Source organism: Folsomia candida, unplaced genomic scaffold (genome assembly GCF_002217175.1).
Source record: "Folsomia candida strain VU population unplaced genomic scaffold, ASM221717v1 Fcan01_Sc061, whole genome shotgun sequence".
NCBI lineage: Eukaryota > Metazoa > Arthropoda > Collembola > Entomobryomorpha > Isotomidae > Folsomia > Folsomia candida.
The window spans coordinates 300,895-322,199 of NW_019091253.1; the positions used below are offsets into that span (position 1 = coordinate 300,895).

The 21,305-nt window shown below is 40.5% G+C and overlaps 4 protein-coding genes across 5 annotated transcripts in view; 1 reads left to right on the forward strand and 3 right to left on the reverse strand.

Annotated features, from left to right (window-relative positions):
- The window catches only part of LOC110862574 (opioid-binding protein/cell adhesion molecule homolog), a 68,473-nt gene extending 63,475 nt beyond the window's left edge, over nt 1-4,998 (forward strand). Inside the window, exons 9-11 of the mRNA XM_022111792.2 lie at nt 2,917-3,044; nt 3,328-3,413; nt 3,519-4,998. Coding sequence (XP_021967484.1) covers nt 2,917-3,044; nt 3,328-3,413; nt 3,519-3,685 — 381 coding nt within the window. The 3' untranslated portion in view covers nt 3,686-4,998. The remainder of the gene's footprint in view (nt 1-2,916; nt 3,045-3,327; nt 3,414-3,518) is intronic.
- A 3,616-nt stretch (nt 4,999-8,614) lies between these two features.
- On the reverse strand, nt 8,615-12,293 carry LOC110862557 (TBCC domain-containing protein 1). Its single transcript, XM_022111766.2, has 9 exons — nt 11,146-12,293; nt 10,714-11,066; nt 10,488-10,649; nt 10,028-10,418; nt 9,702-9,950; nt 9,416-9,627; nt 9,229-9,352; nt 9,027-9,165; nt 8,615-8,958 (listed from the first exon to the last, which is right to left on the reverse strand). The coding sequence occupies exons 1-9, from the start codon at nt 11,779-11,781 to the stop codon at nt 8,690-8,692; spliced, it is 2,535 nt and encodes an 844-aa protein (XP_021967458.1). The 5' UTR covers nt 11,782-12,293; the 3' UTR covers nt 8,615-8,689.
- Nucleotides 12,294-12,336: 43 nt separating this feature from the next.
- On the reverse strand, nt 12,337-16,385 carry LOC118433592. 2 transcript variants are annotated; one of them, XR_004833455.1, is made up of 7 exons: nt 15,941-16,385; nt 15,758-15,850; nt 15,589-15,672; nt 15,282-15,487; nt 14,181-15,023; nt 13,739-14,094; nt 12,337-13,669 (listed from the first exon to the last, which is right to left on the reverse strand). XR_004833455.1 is itself a non-coding variant. In XM_035845656.1 (7 exons), the coding sequence occupies exons 1-7, from the start codon at nt 16,020-16,022 to the stop codon at nt 13,646-13,648; spliced, it is 1,680 nt and encodes a 559-aa protein (XP_035701549.1). In that variant the 5' UTR covers nt 16,023-16,376; the 3' UTR covers nt 12,337-13,645. The 2 variants fall into 2 exon arrangements, 1 of the variants encoding a protein (XP_035701549.1); XM_035845656.1 differs by having other exon boundaries at nt 14,189-15,023; nt 15,941-16,376.
- A 125-nt stretch (nt 16,386-16,510) lies between these two features.
- On the reverse strand, nt 16,511-18,970 carry LOC110862572 (basic phospholipase A2 PC17). Its single transcript, XM_022111790.2, has 3 exons — nt 17,187-18,970; nt 17,004-17,094; nt 16,511-16,937 (listed from the first exon to the last, which is right to left on the reverse strand). Exons 1-3 carry the CDS (start codon nt 17,424-17,426, stop codon nt 16,657-16,659), a joined length of 612 nt encoding a protein of 203 aa, XP_021967482.1. The 5' UTR covers nt 17,427-18,970; the 3' UTR covers nt 16,511-16,656.
- Between the last annotated feature and the right edge of the window lie 2,335 nt (nt 18,971-21,305).

Genomic DNA, 21,305 nt, shown 5'->3' on the forward strand with positions numbered 1-21,305 from the left:
TCCTCCCCCATTCACTCGTTGTATTCACCGTAGTCAAACAGTAGTCGAACAGTAGTCAAATTTAGTGGTGAGCTTAGACCTCGTTCTCTTCGACAAGAGTCACTACAACCTGACCCGGCCGGGATCGTCTCGTTTAGATGAGAATGGACTTGGGAGAGGAGATCCCCGCATTTTAAAGCTTAAATTACCCGGACGACTGGAACTGAATGTGGAATTAACCTTCTCCCCCTTCCAACCAGGATTTCTCTCCTCCTCACAATTTCCCCTGCCTAATAACCTCTGCTCTTGGAGAAGAAGTAAATTTCTTAATCCTCATTTACGCCGTGAGCCATGAATTTTGTAGCACTTTGTATCGCTTCCAATTATAATGGAGGAGAGGGATGGGATTTATGGGGAGTGACAGGAAGCAGGGACTCGCGGCTCGAATTTTGTGCGTGGCGTGGTATTAATAAGAAGAGAGGAGGATGCGTTTGGCTGCAATTTATCCGGGTCGGGTCGTAATAATGCCGACGCCAGCACGACAATCAGCCCAGATTTTACATGTTAAATGTATAAATCTGAGATTTTCTCATCATCGTGATTCGCATGCTTTCTCTTTTTTTCTTCTGCTTCTTTTGAGGATGGAGCAATTTCAGAGATTTTACGGAGACGCTGTGGATGGTATTTGGTGGATGGTGAAAGTGGTGCCTATTTGTCTCTTCTTTATATTATTGTTATTCGTGTAAGGCGGGATTAGGCTGAGTGTACAAACAGCGAGTTTGTCTGGGCAAAGAAGCGTTTCTAATTCCATGGACAGTTCACATCGACAGATGCACTTGACACTTGACACATCCAATCTAATTTCTACCCTCTCTCCACCCGCTCACTCGGCCAGCTAACTACGGGTTTTATGCCTTGTTGTGATTTTAGATCCCATTTCTGGCTTGGCATTTCAATTAGACGACAAAAGACCCCAGATATTGAACTGGCCTCGTCTGATGTGGCAAATATGCACAATTACTCACAGTCAGAGAAAGTAAGAGCAAAGTGAAAGCCATGGAAGTCTTTCTGTTCATGAAATTGGAAATATTTTAACAGATTTATTTTTCTTTTCCAAGTAAATAAATAAATGTCCGGCCTTTTCTCTCGTCAAGTTTTTAATAACAATTTGCAAGCTGTATGTACATATAAAATCGTGACATGCGTGACTAGCCGAACGAACCTTGCAGTAAATAAAGTAGGGAAAGTTGTAAAATGAGAAAGATCGTCAACTAACCAGCCACGTCAGCGCATCTTGAGTCGTTTTTTCCCAAATATTTAATCCCAACAAGCAGAATCTTTCTCAAGTTAAGAGGGTTATTTCGTCAAGAGCTGAGAAAGGCTAAGTAGTTGTTGTTCATGTCGCAGAAAGCTTCTTGTTGCCGAATCCGGTTTCCGTCTTGCTTGAAGGAATTAGTGCAAAATGTATTTATTTTTGGCTCAGTCTCGCTCGTTATTCGTCGTGGAGAAGGAGAAGAAAGATCTCAAAAACTAAGTTGAACATTCAAAATCCAACGGAGAAAGCGGCAGTTCAGTGGGTGACATATTTGCGTCGTCCGTGCCGCAGCGTATGTCACGAGTATCACATGATGATGATCGTTCTCTCGTATAAGGTCGCCCGATATGACCATCATACGCAACGTTATTACGCATTATGCGTGCAAAGGGGTTGTAATAAAGATGACATGATGCTATCATACCCTCCGCATTCTGCTCCTTTCTCCTCGCTGCTTTCTCTCTGAAATCGCGGCAGCAAAGTTAAGCAGAGATTTTGTTCTTGCCGAAAAGCAGCTAAAAGTCAAGTGGAGGCACTTTTTTCTGCCATTCGAGTTATGAAACATGGCATAATTTGATTATTTTTCCTGCTTTCTCCGTCTTAGCAAAATATTCGTGCAACTACAAAATTGGCTTGTACTCTCATACACGTGTTTGTTTGTTTTAAGTAGTTACGCAACTTTCTCGGTACGCAATGCGGCCCAAGTGTGTTGTGGTTGTCGGAGAGTAGGATGCGTAAATTTGTGAAATTCCCATCGGAGAAATTTCCACTAATGCGTTGGTTCAGTCCGTCGAGATTTTTGGGAGGACGACCACTTCATTCCAGGCTCTCGTGATCCATTATAAATTAGCTTTCTCCATCCACTCCAGCCGCCACGCAGCCACCGCCACGGTTGATTATTTACTCATGATGGTGAAAGTGAAAGCCATCCCTTCCTGAATGGTTTTGGTTTTGCTATTGTTTTGCGGGTGAAAGTTTTCCGGTGTTCTCTTTGATTCATTGTATCGAGAGACAATGAATGCTTATGTACAGACGTAACTTTTGTTGGCCCGTTAATCTGATTAAGTAAAGGCTGGTGGAAATGTAAGCGGCTTATGATTAGTGGTTTGTGGTGACAAGAAAGAAATGGCAGGTGGTGGCCGTTAAGATTGGTTGACGAAGAAAGTAAAATAAAGTTTTATTTTTGATTGAATGAGAAAAAAAAATCTTTCTAAAATTCAGAATTCGTCTCGCATTTCGGGAACAATAATAATCCGATTACTTATATAGAATCTGGAAATGCGATAACTTTCTCCAGTCTGGAATGCAAATTAGCAATAATTTTAGTCTGGCTGTATTGTTGCTGCTGCTGCTGCTTTGCTTATCATCGTCATACTTCATTCCCGTCGTGATCATGATTGCGCGTTTCACATTAACAGGATTATTAAAAAGGGACGTGACACGACGACGAGGGGAGAAAGAGAAAGCTGAGGATGGAAAATGCCGGTTGGGGTGTTAATGAGTGGGACGGAGTGAAATTCGAGAGACGATCCCTTCTTAATTTAGAGTGCGATGGCTCAAAAAGTGAGCAGAATTTTAAGCAAAGAAGTTTGAGAATTGTGTTGTTTTATTTTTCCTCACAGAGTCCGAAGCCACCTTCGTTCGTATTTTGGTACCACAACGAAAGAATGATCAACTTTGGAGCTAGTCAAGAATTGAGCATTCACACCGAGCCTGGAACGGGCAAGACGCATTCCAGATTAATTATCAGGTAGGAATTTCTACGCTATTATGTAGAAATCCAGTATTAACATATTACCAAACGAATTAATATATGTATGAGTCAACGAAATTGGTAATAGCTCCGTACTCAAGTTTTACCATGTTGGTGGAAGATTTTTACGGACCGGTATAATTTTAATATCAAATGGTAGCAACTTTAATACCGAGAAATCAATACCAGATTTCTAACAGTGTAGCAGAAACATGAAAATTCCGAACTCGTGGGATTCCCTGAGATAAAGTGTCTTAAACATGAATTAATTAACTTGCAGAGGGGCTCAATTAAAAGATTCGGGAAATTTTACATGTCAACCGGCGAACGCAGAGTCTGCCTCGATCCAAGTCTATGTGTCACAAGGTAAGTTTTCTTACTTGCTCTTTTTTTAAAAAAAGTAGGAATTTTCAGACAAAATTTCTAAATTCTTATCGTCTTTTTCTTTCCCTCTTTCTCGCTCTCTTGTAGCATCCGGATTATTCACTGGAGACCAAACCGCTGCAATTCAGCATCACAATACGGCAAGTTCTGCAGTGCCGATGATGGTGCTGCCATGGCCGGTACTGCATTTCGTGCCCTTAATCGTCCCCTTCATCCAAGAAGTCGACAGGTTCATTTTGCAGTTTCTTCACTAAAATACAATGGTAAGACTGCCCACCACCACACCGCCACCACAATTCCCACTAATACTCGACGCAAGTCACGACGGGTATTGAAATTCAGGTGGAAATCTCCCCAAAAAACAAGAATGTATCAACTTTTCATAAATAGATGAGGAAATTTTAGACAAGATATTATCAATAATAAAATAAGATAGCTATGTATTACATCTTCCTACATACATACCTGTGAATGTAAGTACATCTTGTTGAGCTGGGCTTGCTTTTCTCGTCGCATTTTATGGAAAAGCAACGTACCGCACCATTTTCATGGACAAAGTTTTTACTGCATTGTTCAAAATACTGATTCCCAGTGGTGGTTAATATATTTACACATTTACTTGAATCATAAATGTAATAATAAGGGAATGAAAAAGTGAAAGTTGTAATTTTTCTGGTTGGAAAAGTGTTACCTGGCTGACCATGCATTTGTAATATTGCACAATCGTACATACATAAATCCATATATTTAGTAATTCTACCCATTTATGCATGTCTCATGTACAAATAAGTATGTATTTAAATACGATAATTAACTTTCTAAATTAAATAAGTATATACACTTCGACACCATCATTTAAGTCTTAATTAATTATTAACCATCATTAAAAATAAGTAAGTTATTTAACATAAAATAATTCACTTTAATAAATACTTAATACCGATAGGTTTTACTCTAATCAAATCCACTCAAGACTTCCTGAATTATTCTTGTAAAACGTATGCAAAAATGTGAATGTGTGCCCAATCTATTTCCAACAATTTACCTATTTCAACCTGAATATTTATCTCAATGTTTGCATGTCATCTCATATGAAACTAAACATAGAAATTATTCGTAAAAAATATTTAGTAATAAAAATTCTACTTGTAAAACGTCGTGCTAAATATTTGCTATATCATGCTTCACACGGCAGGATAACAAATTATGTGTAAACGTAATAACTTGTAAAAAGTATTTACATAATTTAGATAAAGATGTAGCTCTGTGAAAAAAAATCTTCATAAGGTAGAAAGTTAAGTTATACACAGTTAGTTAAATCCTAAATAATTAAAAGTATAATTAATTAATTAAATATGCATAGTGTATACCGTAAAAAATTTGAATTCTTATGTAAAAGTAACGTTATAATTACTTATTATCGTAATTATCATCCTTATTTTATTATTGCGACCATGTAACGCAGAGCAAAATCTAAATCCAACAACTGTCTATTCTTCTTCCGGAAAGTTATGAATTGATTGATGAAAAAATTTTTAATAAAAATAAATGTGAAAGTTTTCCTAAATTGGGTTTTGATTGATTTTTTTTTCTTCATAGAAATTAAAAAGTTTAAGTGGTACAAAAACAAATCACTTGAAAGTTTTTCTCCAGATTCAACTCTTATTTAATCACGATGGAAGAAAATTAATGAGGCAAAAAATTTCCTAATTAGTGCCGATCTGATCAAAATCTAGTCATCATTTCATAAGAGAGATCTCTTTTTTCATTAATTTACTTTCACTCGGACTGTTTGACGGATGATGAAGTCAAGTTTTTTACTCGATTGAATTTCATTCGGGAATAATTAACGAAAAAAGCGAACGCATTTCTTTTATGCAACAGGAACTTGTGAAGTGTTTTCCAGCTTCTCGGCTCGCTCCTCTCGTGATAAATGGAAGGATGGAGAAAGTGCATTGCATAATAACCGGGCACTAAAAGACAACTTTAATTTTCTCTCGGAATGTGTTGTTGTTGTTGCGCAAGGTGTCTTGTTGCAAAATTAATTTAACTTCCGAGCAGGTACTACATAAGTAGCTTTACGTACACGTCACATACATAAATTGGGTTACTGTCCTGTCCTATTGTGCAAAAGGGTAAAATACAAAATTTAACAAGTAATAAAATTTTTGCGCAAAGTACACTTTTTCGTTACGTAACGTTATTGTGCCATAACTCTATTTTTGTAAACGGTTTTATTCAATTCAATTCAGAGGTGACAGACAGAGGGAAAAAGAGACATGATTTCTTTTTCTTCGTAATAACATCGTAACCCCAAAACTGCAGACTCATCACGAAAACTGGAAGAAAGTAGATGACAAATACTGGAAGAAAATGGAGGATGAACCCAAATCTAAAAACTTGTCACTTTTTGGCAGCCGAAGATCAATAAAATTTGCAAGATTTTTTCTACTTTTTTCCCCCTCCTATAAGAAATCTGTATGAGGATGAAGTGTATATTTGGAGAGAGACTTCCTTCCTCCTTCATTTCGCTCTGGTTCAATCCCCGGTTTGAGTTATGTGAGGAGGAGAAAGTGATGCGTCGTCGTGCGTTGAAATGAAATGAGGCGACCGGATGCCAGATAGACGGACGGACAGATTTTGATTCCATGTTTTTATTAGTGACAGCAGCCTTGCCAAAATTGGGGGGAAATGGCTTTACCAGAAAAAGTCGTTATTATTGCGGCGCAGTCCAATTAATTTGGAGGGCAGGGAAAGCAATAAGTTAGCTTTGTTTCCGGCCATGCAAAAAAAAATAAATTACAGAAGTCGGCCAAAAATAAAAATTAAGTGTGGGCATAACCAAACCACTAAGGTTGTCATGAATGAAATGTATTTGGCTTTCACTCAATAATATACGATTTCTCGGTGAATCTACTACTTAAGATTTCCTGTCATGCTTCACTCTTATCGATACTCGCTCACTCACTCATTCACTCCACTACTACTACTACTAATACCTACGATGTACTATGTGCGGCTGCTACTACGGGGAAGGGACTTGCCACTAAAATGCGGCATTTCACCAAAACCACATATTCGGATTTATTTCTTTGTGGTACAAGAAATCGTTGCTTCTGTTTACAATAATTTAAACCAAAATTATGAACATTCATACAAATTGTGAAAGGAAAATAAGATCAAAATCATTCCGTATACACAAAATTAATGCCGATTCACGCAAAATTTTGTCATCCTCATAAAACCACGAGCTTAATATTTTGTATGAAATCTTGTCCTGAAGAATAATACGACCTCTGTCTCCGTGGTCCTTGTACATACGTATGTACGACATGGACAGGACAAAGACATCCTGGCAGAATGACACTCTACACTTGCACGACATCACGTCACCTCGTTCCATGAATTCTCGCAAATCAAGCCCGAAAGAGAGAAAGTGAATTCAACAGGATTTCTTCCAGAGAGAGGAGAAAGTGCACAACTTTCACCAGAGGAACTCGCTGTGCGTATGGGGAACATTGCTGATGATGACTTTAGTACACGATCCGCTGGCTGGCAGGTCTTCATAACTTATTCAGTATTCAAAACAGGTCCGACTCGAATGTAAAAGAAGTTATTCTTAGTTTTCCGTGCAGCTTTGGTCCGCCGGTTTTGCAACATTTGCAAATTCATCATATGCAAACAACCGAGGAGAGAGACAAGTTTATACAAATGTGTGGAATTACGTGACAGATCAGAAGACCGCACCGCATCCGCCGACCGCAACATTGGAGCCGTAATTTACTAGAGCTCTACACACGTGCATGCATACAGTCCAATGTTAAGTTAGGTGATGTAATAGTAGATACAGCAACACCAATTAGTGAAACTTTAAAGGAGAGAATATATTTACAAAATTGCACTAAATTCCATGAAATTTGTACGCCAACATTTTGCAAGTGATACATTTTACTAAACTAAATGGATCAAGCTTCTGTCAAGTGGCTCATTTTCAATTTCATGAAATTGAACTTCATCCACTTCCAAACAAGGCACAAAAGTAGAGTAAACTAAAGTGGGCCCTATATAAATTGTATTTACAAATCGTTACACATTTTTTTCTGAGACAGCAATGTAAAATAGTTCTTGTATGTACATATTTTCTAGGAAAAAGGACATAACTTTGACATCAATTTATTTAACAAGTGTGCACGTGTGTCGAGTGAAAAATATACTTTAAACTTTTTTACCTTGACAGACATCACAGTCAACAGTTAGAAAAAAAGAAGGAACTTTTCCTTTCGCGATTTAAAATTCGACTCCCATGTTCCCAACGGATGCTGCTGCAACGACGCAATAGATAACTGAATTATCAGAATAATATCCCAAACACAAATTTGATTCGTCCTTGGGCAGCATAATTTGTACAGCATTGTGTCCAAATTCCGACCGGATATTATGCAATCTTCATTTGATTTCGTTGTTCTGATTCAATCCAGTTCCGGATGAGTGGATCGAATCCAGATTTGGATTGGGTTCTCGGACGGAGATGGAAATTGTCCACGGGACAAAATACGTAGTTCTGCTGGTTGGTGGGTTTCTGGGACTTGTTCTTCCACAGAGAGAACAGAACAGAACAGTGGTGCCTTTGAAATAATGGTGGATGAGATTGTCCCAAAGATGAGGGAGGCTGTGAGCACTAGAGAGATGTGAAGATCTGGTGTGGAAGAGATTTCTAGATTACTTCGATTACTTCTCAAGTGGAAAGAGCAAATGGTCCGGTGGGCTCAAAGTACATCAAATTTAAATGCCATTATATTTACTACGGCTACCCCTTTTGTCTCCAAAGCGTGTCGTACATATTGAGGTGACGCTGTACGTAATGGTTCCCTACCTGGTACTACGGAATACTGGTCTCATGCATATCTCTCGCCATTCCATTCTTGTCGCATTGTTCTCCAAAATGGTGTGTAGTTAGTGTCCACAGTAATTTTCATGTCGGCGTGAGTGACTAAAGTAAAGTCATGTCGTTTCAAAAAGTGAGTGAGTGAGATGAGCAAGTGGTGAAATAATGCATAACTTCGGATAATGCAGTGATTTATCAGGGATTATTATCTACGTAGATCGTTTAGACGAGAAGCACATGACAATTTGAAGGGAACTGTACTCTCGAGATTTTTAAATTTTACAAATTTTTCCCATCGTTAATTTAACTATATCCAATTTATTAATTATTTGACTTGTTAAACAACAAAGATTTCCAGATCAGTGTGGTATTTTTAGATGGGACTCCAGTTCAACCCATCGTCCACGTAAAACCCAGAATTTGAAGAACTAGTCGAACTCTTTTTCTCGCCCCTTTGTTCGCCATCGTCGCCGTGATTGTCGTCATCCTCAGAAAAGGGCTCCGTGTCGTGATCCGATTCATCGCCGCTGCTTCCGGAAAGGTTGGAAAAGTAGACAGACTCCAAGGTCTTCCACGTATCACGGACTGAAAGTTTCTTGTCTGGCGTGAATACGTCATCATCAGATCCGGAATTGGAACTCTCTTAAAAGACCAGACCGGAACACGGGATTAGGCAATTGACGAAAATAGAGTAAAATTTTTTTTCATACTTTTGCATCCTGCACATAACCCAGACCCAGACGACGCCTCGGAAGAAGTGCTGCTGCTATTGCGACTCTTTGGAATATGACCTTGGTTGGGCTGTTGGGGAACTTGGGTGGCTGTGTCACTCCCCTCTTGGGAAGCCACCTGTTTAAACCGAGTAGAATGTTACACATTAATTTTGCCAGAGATTTAGTTCGATGTCCGAACCTGATCTGATGCGGGATCAGAAGCAAAGAAGTCGCTGCTTGTTGCCATTATTCCTCCGGATGACGTTACTACTCCATTATTTGAGCTACCACCATCATCACCATTAATTGAACCAGTACCAGCACTGCGAGACATTTTACGTTAAAATGAGTCACGATATTAAGCACCAAATTTATATACGAGTTACCTGTTCAACCTCTTCTTTTCCTCTCGGATGGATTTCCTCGTTTCTAAAATTGGGACCGTACTTCCCTCGACGATAGCTTTTTGGAGGGATCTCAGCCCCCTCAACTGGTCGAGATGACCTTTCTCTTTCAACCAGTTATGAAATCGCAGCTGAACAACGGACATGAGCTGACTCTTCTGCTGTTCGTTTAAATCTGATTTCCGTATCTGCATCTGTAAGAAAAATTATTATTAATTTGTGAATTGTCATACTTTCGAAAATTCAAAACTGTCATGCATGAACCCACCATGTAAGCCAATCCAGTCGCCTCTACGAACGCCGCTTGTTTCGCGTAGCTCCTCTGAAGTTCGCACGGATTTAGGAAGGAGGATCCATTCATGGTGAAGGGGTAGATGATTTTCGTAAAGTTTTCCGGTCTCAGGATAGAATAAGCAGATTCCTGCCGTGTTCCTGCCGCTGGAGTGTCGGGATTTCTGTTTCTGGAGGAAGGAAACCCACTCATGTCTAATTCAAGGGGTCGATCTCCCTTCAGGATCTGCACAAATATGCAAATTTAAAAAAATAAATGTCATCACAATTTTGATAAGGTCTATTGTACGAAGTGAAACAGACCGTCGCTCCCAATCCGACCATGTCCATGTGCCTCTCCAACTTCGGGTAGAAAGTGTTGTACGGGCCGAGAACGATGTCTTTCCCTTTGCCCCCACAAATGATGGGATGCGTCGGCGTCGCAATGTTGAACGTGCTGCTCACCACGTCCTCAAGAATGAACATCCTCCCCACCGCGGAGACGCGAAGGTTGGAACAGTTCACAAATTTCACGAATTTTGCAGCCGGACCAAAGTAAAGGGTGCAATTGTCGCATTTTTCTACGAGAATGGAGCTCAGTGTGCAGGGGATGTAGATGTAGGAATTTGAGCATCGGTGGACCTTGAGGGATGAGAGGAGTTGGAGCGTGTCGAGGTGGAAGACTTTACTGTTCACGGTGGAGATTAAGTACCACCTGGAAAATTATTTATTTAGGTGGAAATTAGTCCAATTAATTATATATTTAACTCGATGGCGGATGTACCCCTTCGGATAAAGTTGAGTATTCCAATAAACCCGATTGTTTTCAAAAGCGTTAGTATTTTCCCAGATTCCTGTCCGATAGCTGACGCCTTGCTGTGGCACTGGGGTGCTTGATGGTCCCCACGGGTTCATCTTGAGATTGGATCTCACCCACTGAATCAACCTAGTTCGCAGAAATTAAAAAAAGTGTCCGCATATTATATGGACTAAATTATTTACTGGCGTACCTCTGCTTATCTACACTGCCATTCTTGTTCTCCTCATCTTTGACGAAACCTACTGCAGTTGCCACTTCTGGTACGGCCAGGACACATTCGGCCAGCGTGGAAAATTCCGTATCAATCGGTTTCCCCTTGACGCTGGCGGATCCAAGGATGAGACTTAGGGCTGAAACGATTTCGAGAGGGATTCTCGTGGCAGAATGTTGCTCGTCATTTTTGTCCTTCTTTACGAAGACGAGATGAAGAAAGTCAACAATTTCTTCGATATTGGTCTCGACAAATGAACCGTGAGTCTGTTCAGGGAGAGGTCTGCGCTTCCTGTAAAATTTAGATCCGACACTCGTATTAGGTGGAGTTCCCTGTATTTATAAAAAAATCTGTTTAGCAAGAATTTTTGTCCTGGTTTTCTAATTCCTTTTCCTTGATCGTTTTACTCACCGGCTTTGATTTTTCTTCTTCTTTCACTTCCTTCACCATTTCCACGGGCCAATGGTCTTCAAACAATTGCGCAAAATTTTTCCCCTTTCTGGCCGCTGCCTCATATTTTCTGGATTCCATAAGTTTATAGAAATTCTGAATGTAGAGAAATATTAGGAATTTCAGCGTGTCCACGGAAAGCTCTTCCTCCGGGTCGACCAAATTGGTTCGAATGTTCTCCATTTCGATGTCCAGACTGTCCTTGAGTTTAAAATTCGTCCTAGGATCGATTGCACGCGTGAGGATGTCGAACGACCGGATAAACGACCAGGACAACTCACAAGGAAGGTTGAGCTTCCGTTTGCTGATGTGTTGCCATTGCTCGTAGCGAATTTTAGGGTAAAATCCTTCCCGATCGCGACAATATTCGGCCACTTTGCGGAGCATGATGAGCCCAATTCTTGAAATTGGGGTGGGGGACAGAATCCCAAAGATGAATGGTTCCTCCTTGACCCAGAGCATGAGGGTCGGAATTTCCACGTCGAGGTGCACAATTGGGGCGGCGAGGACGGGGTGACGACGACATTTTTTCGCTTTGGGGGACTGACGAGGGGAGGACTTTGACACGGGGGAGGTTTTTGATGAGATTTTCGACATTTCGAATCCAGTTTCTTAAGATGGGGACGTTTAATGGGCAAGTTGCGAAGCCGGTGTGGGCCAACCTGAAGTTTTACTTATGTACTTACATTCAGAATGGTTTTGTAGAACTGAAGGGAAGCAGAAGCAAAGATAACGGTCCTCCACAATAAAATTAAGGTCTAATTAACATGGGCATGGATGATAAAGTGACTACGGTTAGTGTAGTACTAGAAAATGGAACTAATTAGACCTTGCTCACAGTCCTTTGTATCCAGCAAACGTGCTCCACTGCATGTAAACTCATCGTCGTGTAATTGTAAATATTATCATTATTTTAAATCACTAATTTCCATAAAAACGCCTTGCTTTATCATAATTTGTGAAGTGCTCATGCAGACCTTTCACGTAAATGGTTAAGGGCCCGGGGGAAGATTTACTTTCGAAAATTGATTTTATGTTAGCAACAATAATTGCTAGGAATCTAAGATTATTTATCACTCCATAAAGTTACGACCACGATTAATTGACACGGTTTCTATGGTACACTCACGTCCAAAAGCTTTTGTTTGATCACTTTTCCCTCAAGTTTTTGAAAAAAGTTGTTTTCTTTTGTTCCATGGATACTCAAAATGCAATTCATGCCATCAATTTTGCAATTCTAAGCCAATTTGTGCTTACTTTATGCAGAGACTGGTCAATCCCGGATTAAGGATTGGGGATTGAGATTGGGATTGGGGATTAATTAATCCTTAATCTCAATCCTTAATCCCGAGTTTTTGAATTTTAATCCTTAATCCCTAATCCCCAATCCAACTCTGTCAACTTTAATCCAAAGGTGGGATTAAAGTGGGATTAAATTTGCATTGACTAAAAACTCGAAAAACAAACTTCTCTTGAGATCGCTCCCCTTTCGAAAATTGATTGCATTTCGTTCATTTTTATCAAACATTTAAAAATACTTCACAATATTTTGCAAAACTACTCGTATCGCGGTATCCTCAACTCAATGCACAATGTTCAAATTTTGTGTGAGCTTATAAAGAAATGTGAGTACTCTAACCAAACTATGATCGATGCTGTTCGTTAAAATAGTACCAAGAATAAAATTAGAATTCTTCCCCTATATAATTTTTAGCACAAAATATATTTAATTGCGACTTAGAAATTGTATTCAGAAGCGATCTAATTTTGTATGCAAAATGATCAAAATATTTCATTTTCAGAAGTTCAGAGATTTGTTTAATTAATTTAAAAATCTGGCATAATAATGCGCCTTAATGCAAACAATTAATCCACGACTATGTAAATTAATTTCCAAACCAGGTAACCCCTAAATTTAATCCCGTGTCAATCCTAATCCCAGATTAAATTCAATCCCTAATCCCAATCCTTAATCCCAAAATTTGAAAAATTAATCCTTAATTCCCAATCTCAATCCCAAGATTTTAAATTTAATCCTCAATCTCAATCCTTAATCCCAATATCTTTAATCCGCCAGTCTCTGACTTTATGACCAGATATCTCCACTGCGCAAGAGGGCACATTGTCAAAAAAAAAGTTAGTAAAACCTAAAGATATAACTAACAAATTAAACATAATTTGAAAAATGTGCCCTCTTGCGCATTGCTGAATTTTATGATCAAAGTTGACATGATTTCTAAGCAACTTCCCCCGGGCCCTTAAGATTTCATAACATACAAACCCTATGAAATTCAGTATTTAAATACGTCCATATTAACCCCATTTATTAATGCAATATGAGACATGTGAAAATATGTATTTGTGTGTATGTGCACGTCGAAATATCAGTTGAAATGTGTTACATATTCACATAACTGGAATCATTCACGGCAAATATCATCATCGGGATTACTTCACGATGTCACAATTGAAAATGATTAAAATCCTATAACGCACAAAAAACATTGTTATAATTATTGTCACCAAACTTATAACAATTATTTTATTTTCTCACCAAAACTAACAACGCTCCCAACAGCAGAGCTTTATGTCTGACGCTCAAATCCCTCGGAAAATTGACCCCAAAGCATTCCGTCAGGTGGAAATGGTGGTCAAACAGGTCGTCCCACTGTTTCCCCATCTTGCCCACAGTGACGCCCAGCTGACACGAGTACACCGCAAACTCGGCACCCCCACTGATGTATGCAATGCAGGAATCCAGCGTCCTACACACCCCGATGCTGCTACTCCTATCGTCACGACCAGCACCCTCGTTTGTCGCGGCACGCCTACGCGCAAACAATCTGCAACACCACCCACAAATGCAGGTCGAGGGCTGCACATCAGCATCACGGATGGAAATTTCGTCGTCTAAAAAAACAACAAGAATCAGACCAAACCTCGTAAAAAATCAATCTTTACAAATGAGAAGACATGACCTAAATCTGCTGTCGTACATGTGTACCTCGTTGTTGTCCAGCAGAAAAGTTTCTCATTTCGACGCACTCGCCACCACCGCCATCAATATTATTGACATCGCCCGTGTCATGATTCCATTCCCCCATTTCGACTCGTCTCCTCCTGGGAAACACAGGGGAGCAATTTTGGAGAGCAGAAGTGTCATTATTTGTTCTCCTTCGTACCCCTTCACCTTCACGACTACGTTCATAGTTATTGGGATTGTCATCATGTCGAGTTAAGAGATTTTTACTGCAAGTCGCACTGCACTCGCTCCTTATTCTTGGGTCGAGGTTATCATCAGATTTCGGTTTTGGTTCATTTCCTGTCCTACTCGGGCCGGGAATTTGGGCGGTGGTGGTGGTGGTAATCGTGCCCGTTTTTCGAGGAGTCATTGTTGTTGTTTCCGCCTCATCGATGGGATGATCATGATCATAAACATTGTCGTCATCATCATTCCTATCTGTTTCTATTTTCTTTGAACTTCTGCCCCCTTTTTTCTCGCGGTGAGAATAATGGCGTCGTTCTTCTTCTTGGTCTCGTTCTTGTGGTGGTGTTCCTGACCCAGTGGTTTCATTTCGAGGTTGCTGGCCAATTTTGCTCTCGACCTCCATGTTCTTGGCTCTCTCCGCTATTTTCGCTAGTGACGAGGACTCGGCCAGTTTGATGGCGCTGTTACGTTTGCCCGCTTCCTTCTTGGAGTAGGGCGATCCTAAACTGATGTCATAAATGCGAAAGATCTCATTTCCTTGAGCATCTATCACAATGTAGTTTGAAGAACAGCAACGGACATCTTCGTGCAGGAAGCCGAGATTCATCCCATTTTGGCTGATGGAGGCAGACTGAGAAAAAAACGGGATTGAATGAACTTTATATATTTTTATCGTAGTAATGAGAAAAAAGGTGTTATGTGACGACATGGTTATCGTCCCGTATGATAATGGGATAGCTTTAGGTTATCATCATCATAAGATCATCATAATACAGACACGATGAGAGAGAAAGTGACCATTTTGACGAAACAAGTAGTGGAATGATTCATTATTATGCATTGTCTGTGTGTATATCGACATGGCTTTCGGAGGAAAGGAAGTCCTTACCATCGCCCCGTAACAGTCGGGTCGCGAATTGACGGCGAGTATCTCGTACCCGGAAGATTTTTCTTTGATGCTCATCCGAAATGGTTGGCCACACCCACCGCGACAACAGAGTTTGAGAATATTGTCGGTGGAATCTTTCGCAACAAAGATGCGACGCCCAGTTCCGTCCAAGACTTCAAACTTGTTTCTCGAGATCATCGTGTATGCTAAATAAATCGCACAAAATTATGATGGTGGTAAGAATTCGCATGTTTTATGTACAGGATTTTAGATGCATTTATAATTTTGTATGCAGAATTTTACGTACGTGGCTCCGTTTCTCGAATCCCCTGTCGTACGAAGAGGTGGTCGACAGGGATTAGTTTTTCCAGGCCAGGTGGACAGCTTGGATCTTGAACAGGGATTTATAATAAATATGTAAATCAGAATCATTCAACTTGTATTTAACAATAATGCTTTTAACCCAGTTTGCCCACATTTTGCTGGTAAGTAAACCACAATGTGCTCCAATTTATTGTTCTTCTTGTCACAAGCGAGGCAGCCTTTTTTGCAAGCTCTCGCACGAAATACTTTGTGTAGAAAATGCAAAAAAAAACAATAATTTAGTACTTCAATTGATTATGTTATAGGTACATGTATTTTATGTAAATATTTTATACTTGACGGTTTTTTTGCAGGATTTATAAGTGAAGAAATCGGTTCTGACATGTTTTTATTGATCTGCGAATTATTTTTACTCATAATATTTAATTATGCTGATAATACTTCCACTTCCACTTGATTCTCAGCTTTCTATATACTTATTCGTTTCCAGACCATGCTTTCTCTTCTCACCAATTGGTAATAACTTTCAAAATCAACGAGATACAAATAAGTGAAGAAACAGAGACAGAATTACACGAAATCGCACTCGACGTGAATGATAACAATCCAATCCTACTTTTCCGGGGAAGATATCAAATGAATGAAAAAATAAACATTGCTTATTATTCAAACATTCTCTGCCCGTGATGCGTATACTTGGCATTGTAGTAAGTAGCATGCATATTGCGTTAACTAACTGAGAAGTCACCGTATACTAATGCGAAAGACGTGCTGGTGACTGTAAAAATAGCAGCTTTTCATTTCACTACTGCATACAAAATCCGGGTAATGTTAATGAAAAGGAAACCCGGAAACGTTGGGCGAGCAGTGATCAGTGCCAAGAAATTAAATCTCGAAAAAAGTGCACAATATCCGAGACACATATAATCGAACTCGGCTTAAAACTTTATTACAGAAATGCTCACATGGTCGTTATTCATATAAAATAAGAAGTATCACATAACAAAATTGCAAAAAAATCTCCCTCAACATACGTATTACGTAATTTTAGCTACCCCTGAATCTGACATTGCGACCTTCGCAAACAATTTACAAAGTCCATGTCACACGCACACGCCCGTTTGGAACAGACGCCTCCTGCGTCGCTGCAATGCGGGAACTGGAACGTGTAGAGGTCCACGTAGGGTAAGCAGCGTCTACTTTTCTGCGGAAGACCGCCAATATTCAGGAAGAATTTGTTATCCATGCTGTACGGTCCGAAGAATTGGAGATTGGAGATGATTTCGTTCACCCCGATGAGCTCAGTGGTTCTTCCGAGCAGCTCGTCGTAACCTACATAATCAAGAACCCAATCAATTAATTAATTATTAACTGATAAATTAATAATTAATTAATTACAGTTATCATGGGTTTTGCAACATTTGTCACACTGGTCAATCGTAGATCCGTCGTGGTTTCTGTCCCCACCGTACCCACAATAGTTCCCATGCTACAAGAATTAGGAAGTCAAATGTGAGACAGAAATTATGCAAATTCAAAATTCTGAAATTTCTGGAAATCTTGTCAGAAGAATGCGCTTACCTTTAATAGCTGAGTAGAACTGAAGGGTGTGTAATGGTCGACAAGATACCCTAACTGAGCAACGTTTCTTTTCTTCCTGGAAGTAAATCGGAGCACGTGCGGATGGTTTCGTTCACTAAATTCCTTTTCATGAAAATTTACTAAATTGTCTTGAACATTTTCCGGAAGTGATCCGACCACTTTTACCGTGAGAGCCAGCACCCCGAGCAGGGCGGCATCGAAGAGATGACTTGATACCATTTCTGCTAAATTTTTCTGTACCGTGTAACACTTTGATGTCACAATAACCGACTAATTAAATGGGTATCTGTTCTCTCCATAAATACCTTTTTGTACTACTAAATTTCAAACAAATCCAGTTTACTATACTTTCCAAAACAAATAATTGTCAAGCTTTCACTAAATATTGATCTGTGCCTGAAAATGACAACTGATCAAATAAAAGAACAATGGAACCGTTCGCTTGGCAGTCTCGACTTATGTAATAATTCATCGAGTCATCTTCTCAATTTTAATTATCACTCACTTCCAACTAAACGAGACACGATGCAAGTAATTCAGTAGTAATTGTGTGCGTCCAGTCCACTCCAGTCACTAAAAGTAAACTTATTAAAAATATGACGTGTCAAGAGTTACGCAATATTCGTAATGTCATCTCAATTCGAGGTGTCGTACAATATATTCCTAAGTGATAACCGAAAATGAGGCAAGGTATCAATAAACTGAAGAGCTAACAGAATTTGCAAGTCTCATGTGCACGTAAAATAATAATTATTTCAAGAACAAAGTCATTTAGAGAGGAAGTAAAATAATAAGTGCGAGGGTGATAAGTTTTGTGGGTCAATACCAAAATTACTACACACACCACCACGCGTAAAGTAATTAGTTTCCTTTCCTTCCTTACATTTTGACACCTTGAAAGGCCTGCCTGCTTGCATGCAATTACTCGTTTGGCGTGAAAAATTGTATGTAATGATATTAAAGTTTATGAAGGTGTTGTCCGGTCAAGTGTGGAAAATACTTTTCTTTAATACTTACAAGTCGTGTTATCCAGTTGTCCATCTCAAAAATTAAAATCGAAGCTAACAACGTGCTGACAAAAGGAATTCATGGAACTCAACTATTGACGCACGCACCACCGTAAAATCCATGAACATTTAATGACAACGATGACGAACAATTAAATATACCTATGCAGGCCATGCTATAAAATAAAACTCGATTGTATTTTGCATACAATAAAAATGCTAAATAATAAACTCATCACTTTTTGACAGTGTATTGTCGTTGTGAGTTTATATAAATATGCTTAAATATATTTGCTCAACTTTTTATACTTGATCCGACAGTTAAAATACATGCAAAGGACGTATTTTGGCCAAGTCAAGGTTGCACCCACCTGCACAGCGTTGAAACTTATAACACTACTGCTGCCTGCCATTGAAATATCGATGTCATTATTCATTATGCAAATTATGGAATGCCAATTATACTCACCTTTCAGTTTGCATCTCTGCAGCACTACACATTACAAATGGTGATGGCGTTGTTCTGGTGGGATGTGGAGTGCACGTACAGAAAGACAGATACAAATTATCCACCCACTCAAATTATGCATGCACTGGTTTTATTTCTTTATTCTTTTTTAAGGAAACGGAAATTAAGCCGGAAGAGAATTAAATGTCTTTTAGTTGCAAATTTAGAATGACGGAAGAAATATTAAAATGCATAATTTCAAGAGCATTTCAATTTCATTTTGTAAATCATTGTCGCCATCATGTAGTGGTTAAAATGGAACAATTTGATTTTTGATGGTCTTAAGCATGAAAAAATAAATTGTGAAATTATGATGGAAGAATAGTAACAATAAAATTTATTTTATGAGTGACAATTTGACATTTTGGGATTTTTAGCAAAAAAGAGTATTATTTATTAGTGTCGTAATTATACAATTAAATGTTACCCTGCATTGCATGTACTGATTCTGAATCACCAAAATTGCGGGTGTGACCTTGCGACATGTCGATAACACCAAAAAGAAGTCTCTGTCGAAGTTTGATGAAAATCGGACGAGAAATGGCGAAGTTATGACATGGCGACGAAATTTGGCGAAAACAAGGTGGTGGCGGCGGGTGTGACCTTGCGACATGTCGATAACACCAAAAAGAAGTCTCTATCGAAGTTTGATGAAAATCGGACGAGAAATGGCGAAGTTATGGCATGGCGACGAAATTTGGCGAAAACAAGGTGGTGGCGGCGGGTGTGACCTTGCGACATGTCGATAACACCAAAAAGAAGTCTCTGTCGAAGTTTGATGAAAATCGGACGAGAAATGGCGAAGTTATGGCATGGCGACGAAATTTGGCGAAAACAAGGTGGTGGCGGCGGGTGTGACCTTGCGACATGTCGATAACACCAAAAAGAAGTCTCTGTCGAAGTTTGATGAAAATCGGACGAGAAATGGCGAAGTTATGGCATGGCGACGAAATCTGTTGAAAACAAGGGGGTGGCGGCGGGTTAGACCTTGCGACATGTCAACAACACCAATAAGAAGCATTGTGCCAAATTTCATGCAAATCGGACGAGAAATGGCGAAGTTATGACATGGCGACGAAATTTGTCGAAAGCAAGGTGGTGGCGGCGGGTGTCACCTTGCGACATGTCGATAACACCAAAAAGAAGTCTCTGTAGAAGTTTGATGAAAATCGGACGAGAAATGGCGAAGTTATGACATGGCGACGAAATTTGTCGAAAGCAAGGTGGTGGCGGCGGGTGTCACCTTGCGACATGTCGATAATGCAAAAAAGAAGTGTTGTGCCAAATTTCATACAAATCGGAAGAAAAATGGCGAAATTATGGCATGGCGACGATATTTGGCGAAATCAAGGGGGTGGCGTCGGGTGGGACCTTGCGACATGTCAACTACACCAATAAGAAGCATTGTGCCAAATTTCATGCAAATCGGCCGAGAAATGGCAAAATTATGGAATGGGGACGATATTTGTCGAAAGCAAGATGGTGCCGGCGGGTGACCTTGCGACATGTCTAAATTTGATGCAAATCGGACTAGAAATGCCGATATTATGGCATGGCGACGAAATCTGTCGAAAACAAGGGGGTGGCGGCGGGTGGGACCTTGCGACATGTCAACTACACCAATAAGAAGCATTGTACCAAATGTCATGCAAATCGGACGCGAAATGGCGAAGTTATGGCATGGCGACAAAGGTTGTCGCCAAGCCATGCATTTATGAGGGGGGAGCTGTTAGCCGCCCTAAGAAGGGCGTTTCCAGAGCACACGACGAGGACGTCGCTCCCTCGTGCTCCACGCGGGCGGGCCCCCACTCGCGCCCTGAGGCGCAAGGGGGGTCTACCTCCACCGACCGGGAAAGCCCTGCCCACGTCACCGCCTCTGCAACCGCGTTCCCCTAGGGGGCCCGTCTGACCCTCGCCTTACGAGGTGGGAGCGCACCCGTAAATCGGCCCCCATTAAGGCTTCGAACTCGGGAACCCGGTCGGCCCCAAGGGGAGTGCAAGCTAAAGAGCCCGGTCACCCAAGGGTTGGAGGTAGAGAGCCCCTCTCACTTGCCAAGCGCCACCCGCACTTTTGGCAAGCCCCGCCGGCTCCCTACCCGGTGAGTCTGCTGGGTGGGAGGAGCATTGGAGGGGGGACCTTCCCGTAAGGCTCTCCCCTTGCAGCGTTGCTCCCCCGGACCACCCCTCCAACGGGAAGAGAGTCGGGGCTGTGGGACAAACCACGGGTGGACCCGACTCCCCAGAGAGGCAGGGCGGCCCAAGGGCGCAGCTGCAATGGGGAGCTCACCCAGGTACACGTCCGTCCCCCACGAGCGCCTCCCGCAGACTAAAAAAACTGCGGAACGAGACTTGTACTAGGCAACTTTGGCCCCCTAACCACTAAATGTGGCGACTTTTGCAAGAAAATGGTTCAATGAACGGACTTGCAACTGATCAAATCAGCCTATTTTTTGGTAGTAGGGCAGTTGATCTTGCAGTTTGTGCATTAAAAGTTTCAAAAAGGTCAGTGGGAGTTTTCAAAACGAGGGGGTGGGGTATGGCTAACATGCGAATCTCACCTGTACGTGACGACCAATATTGTTA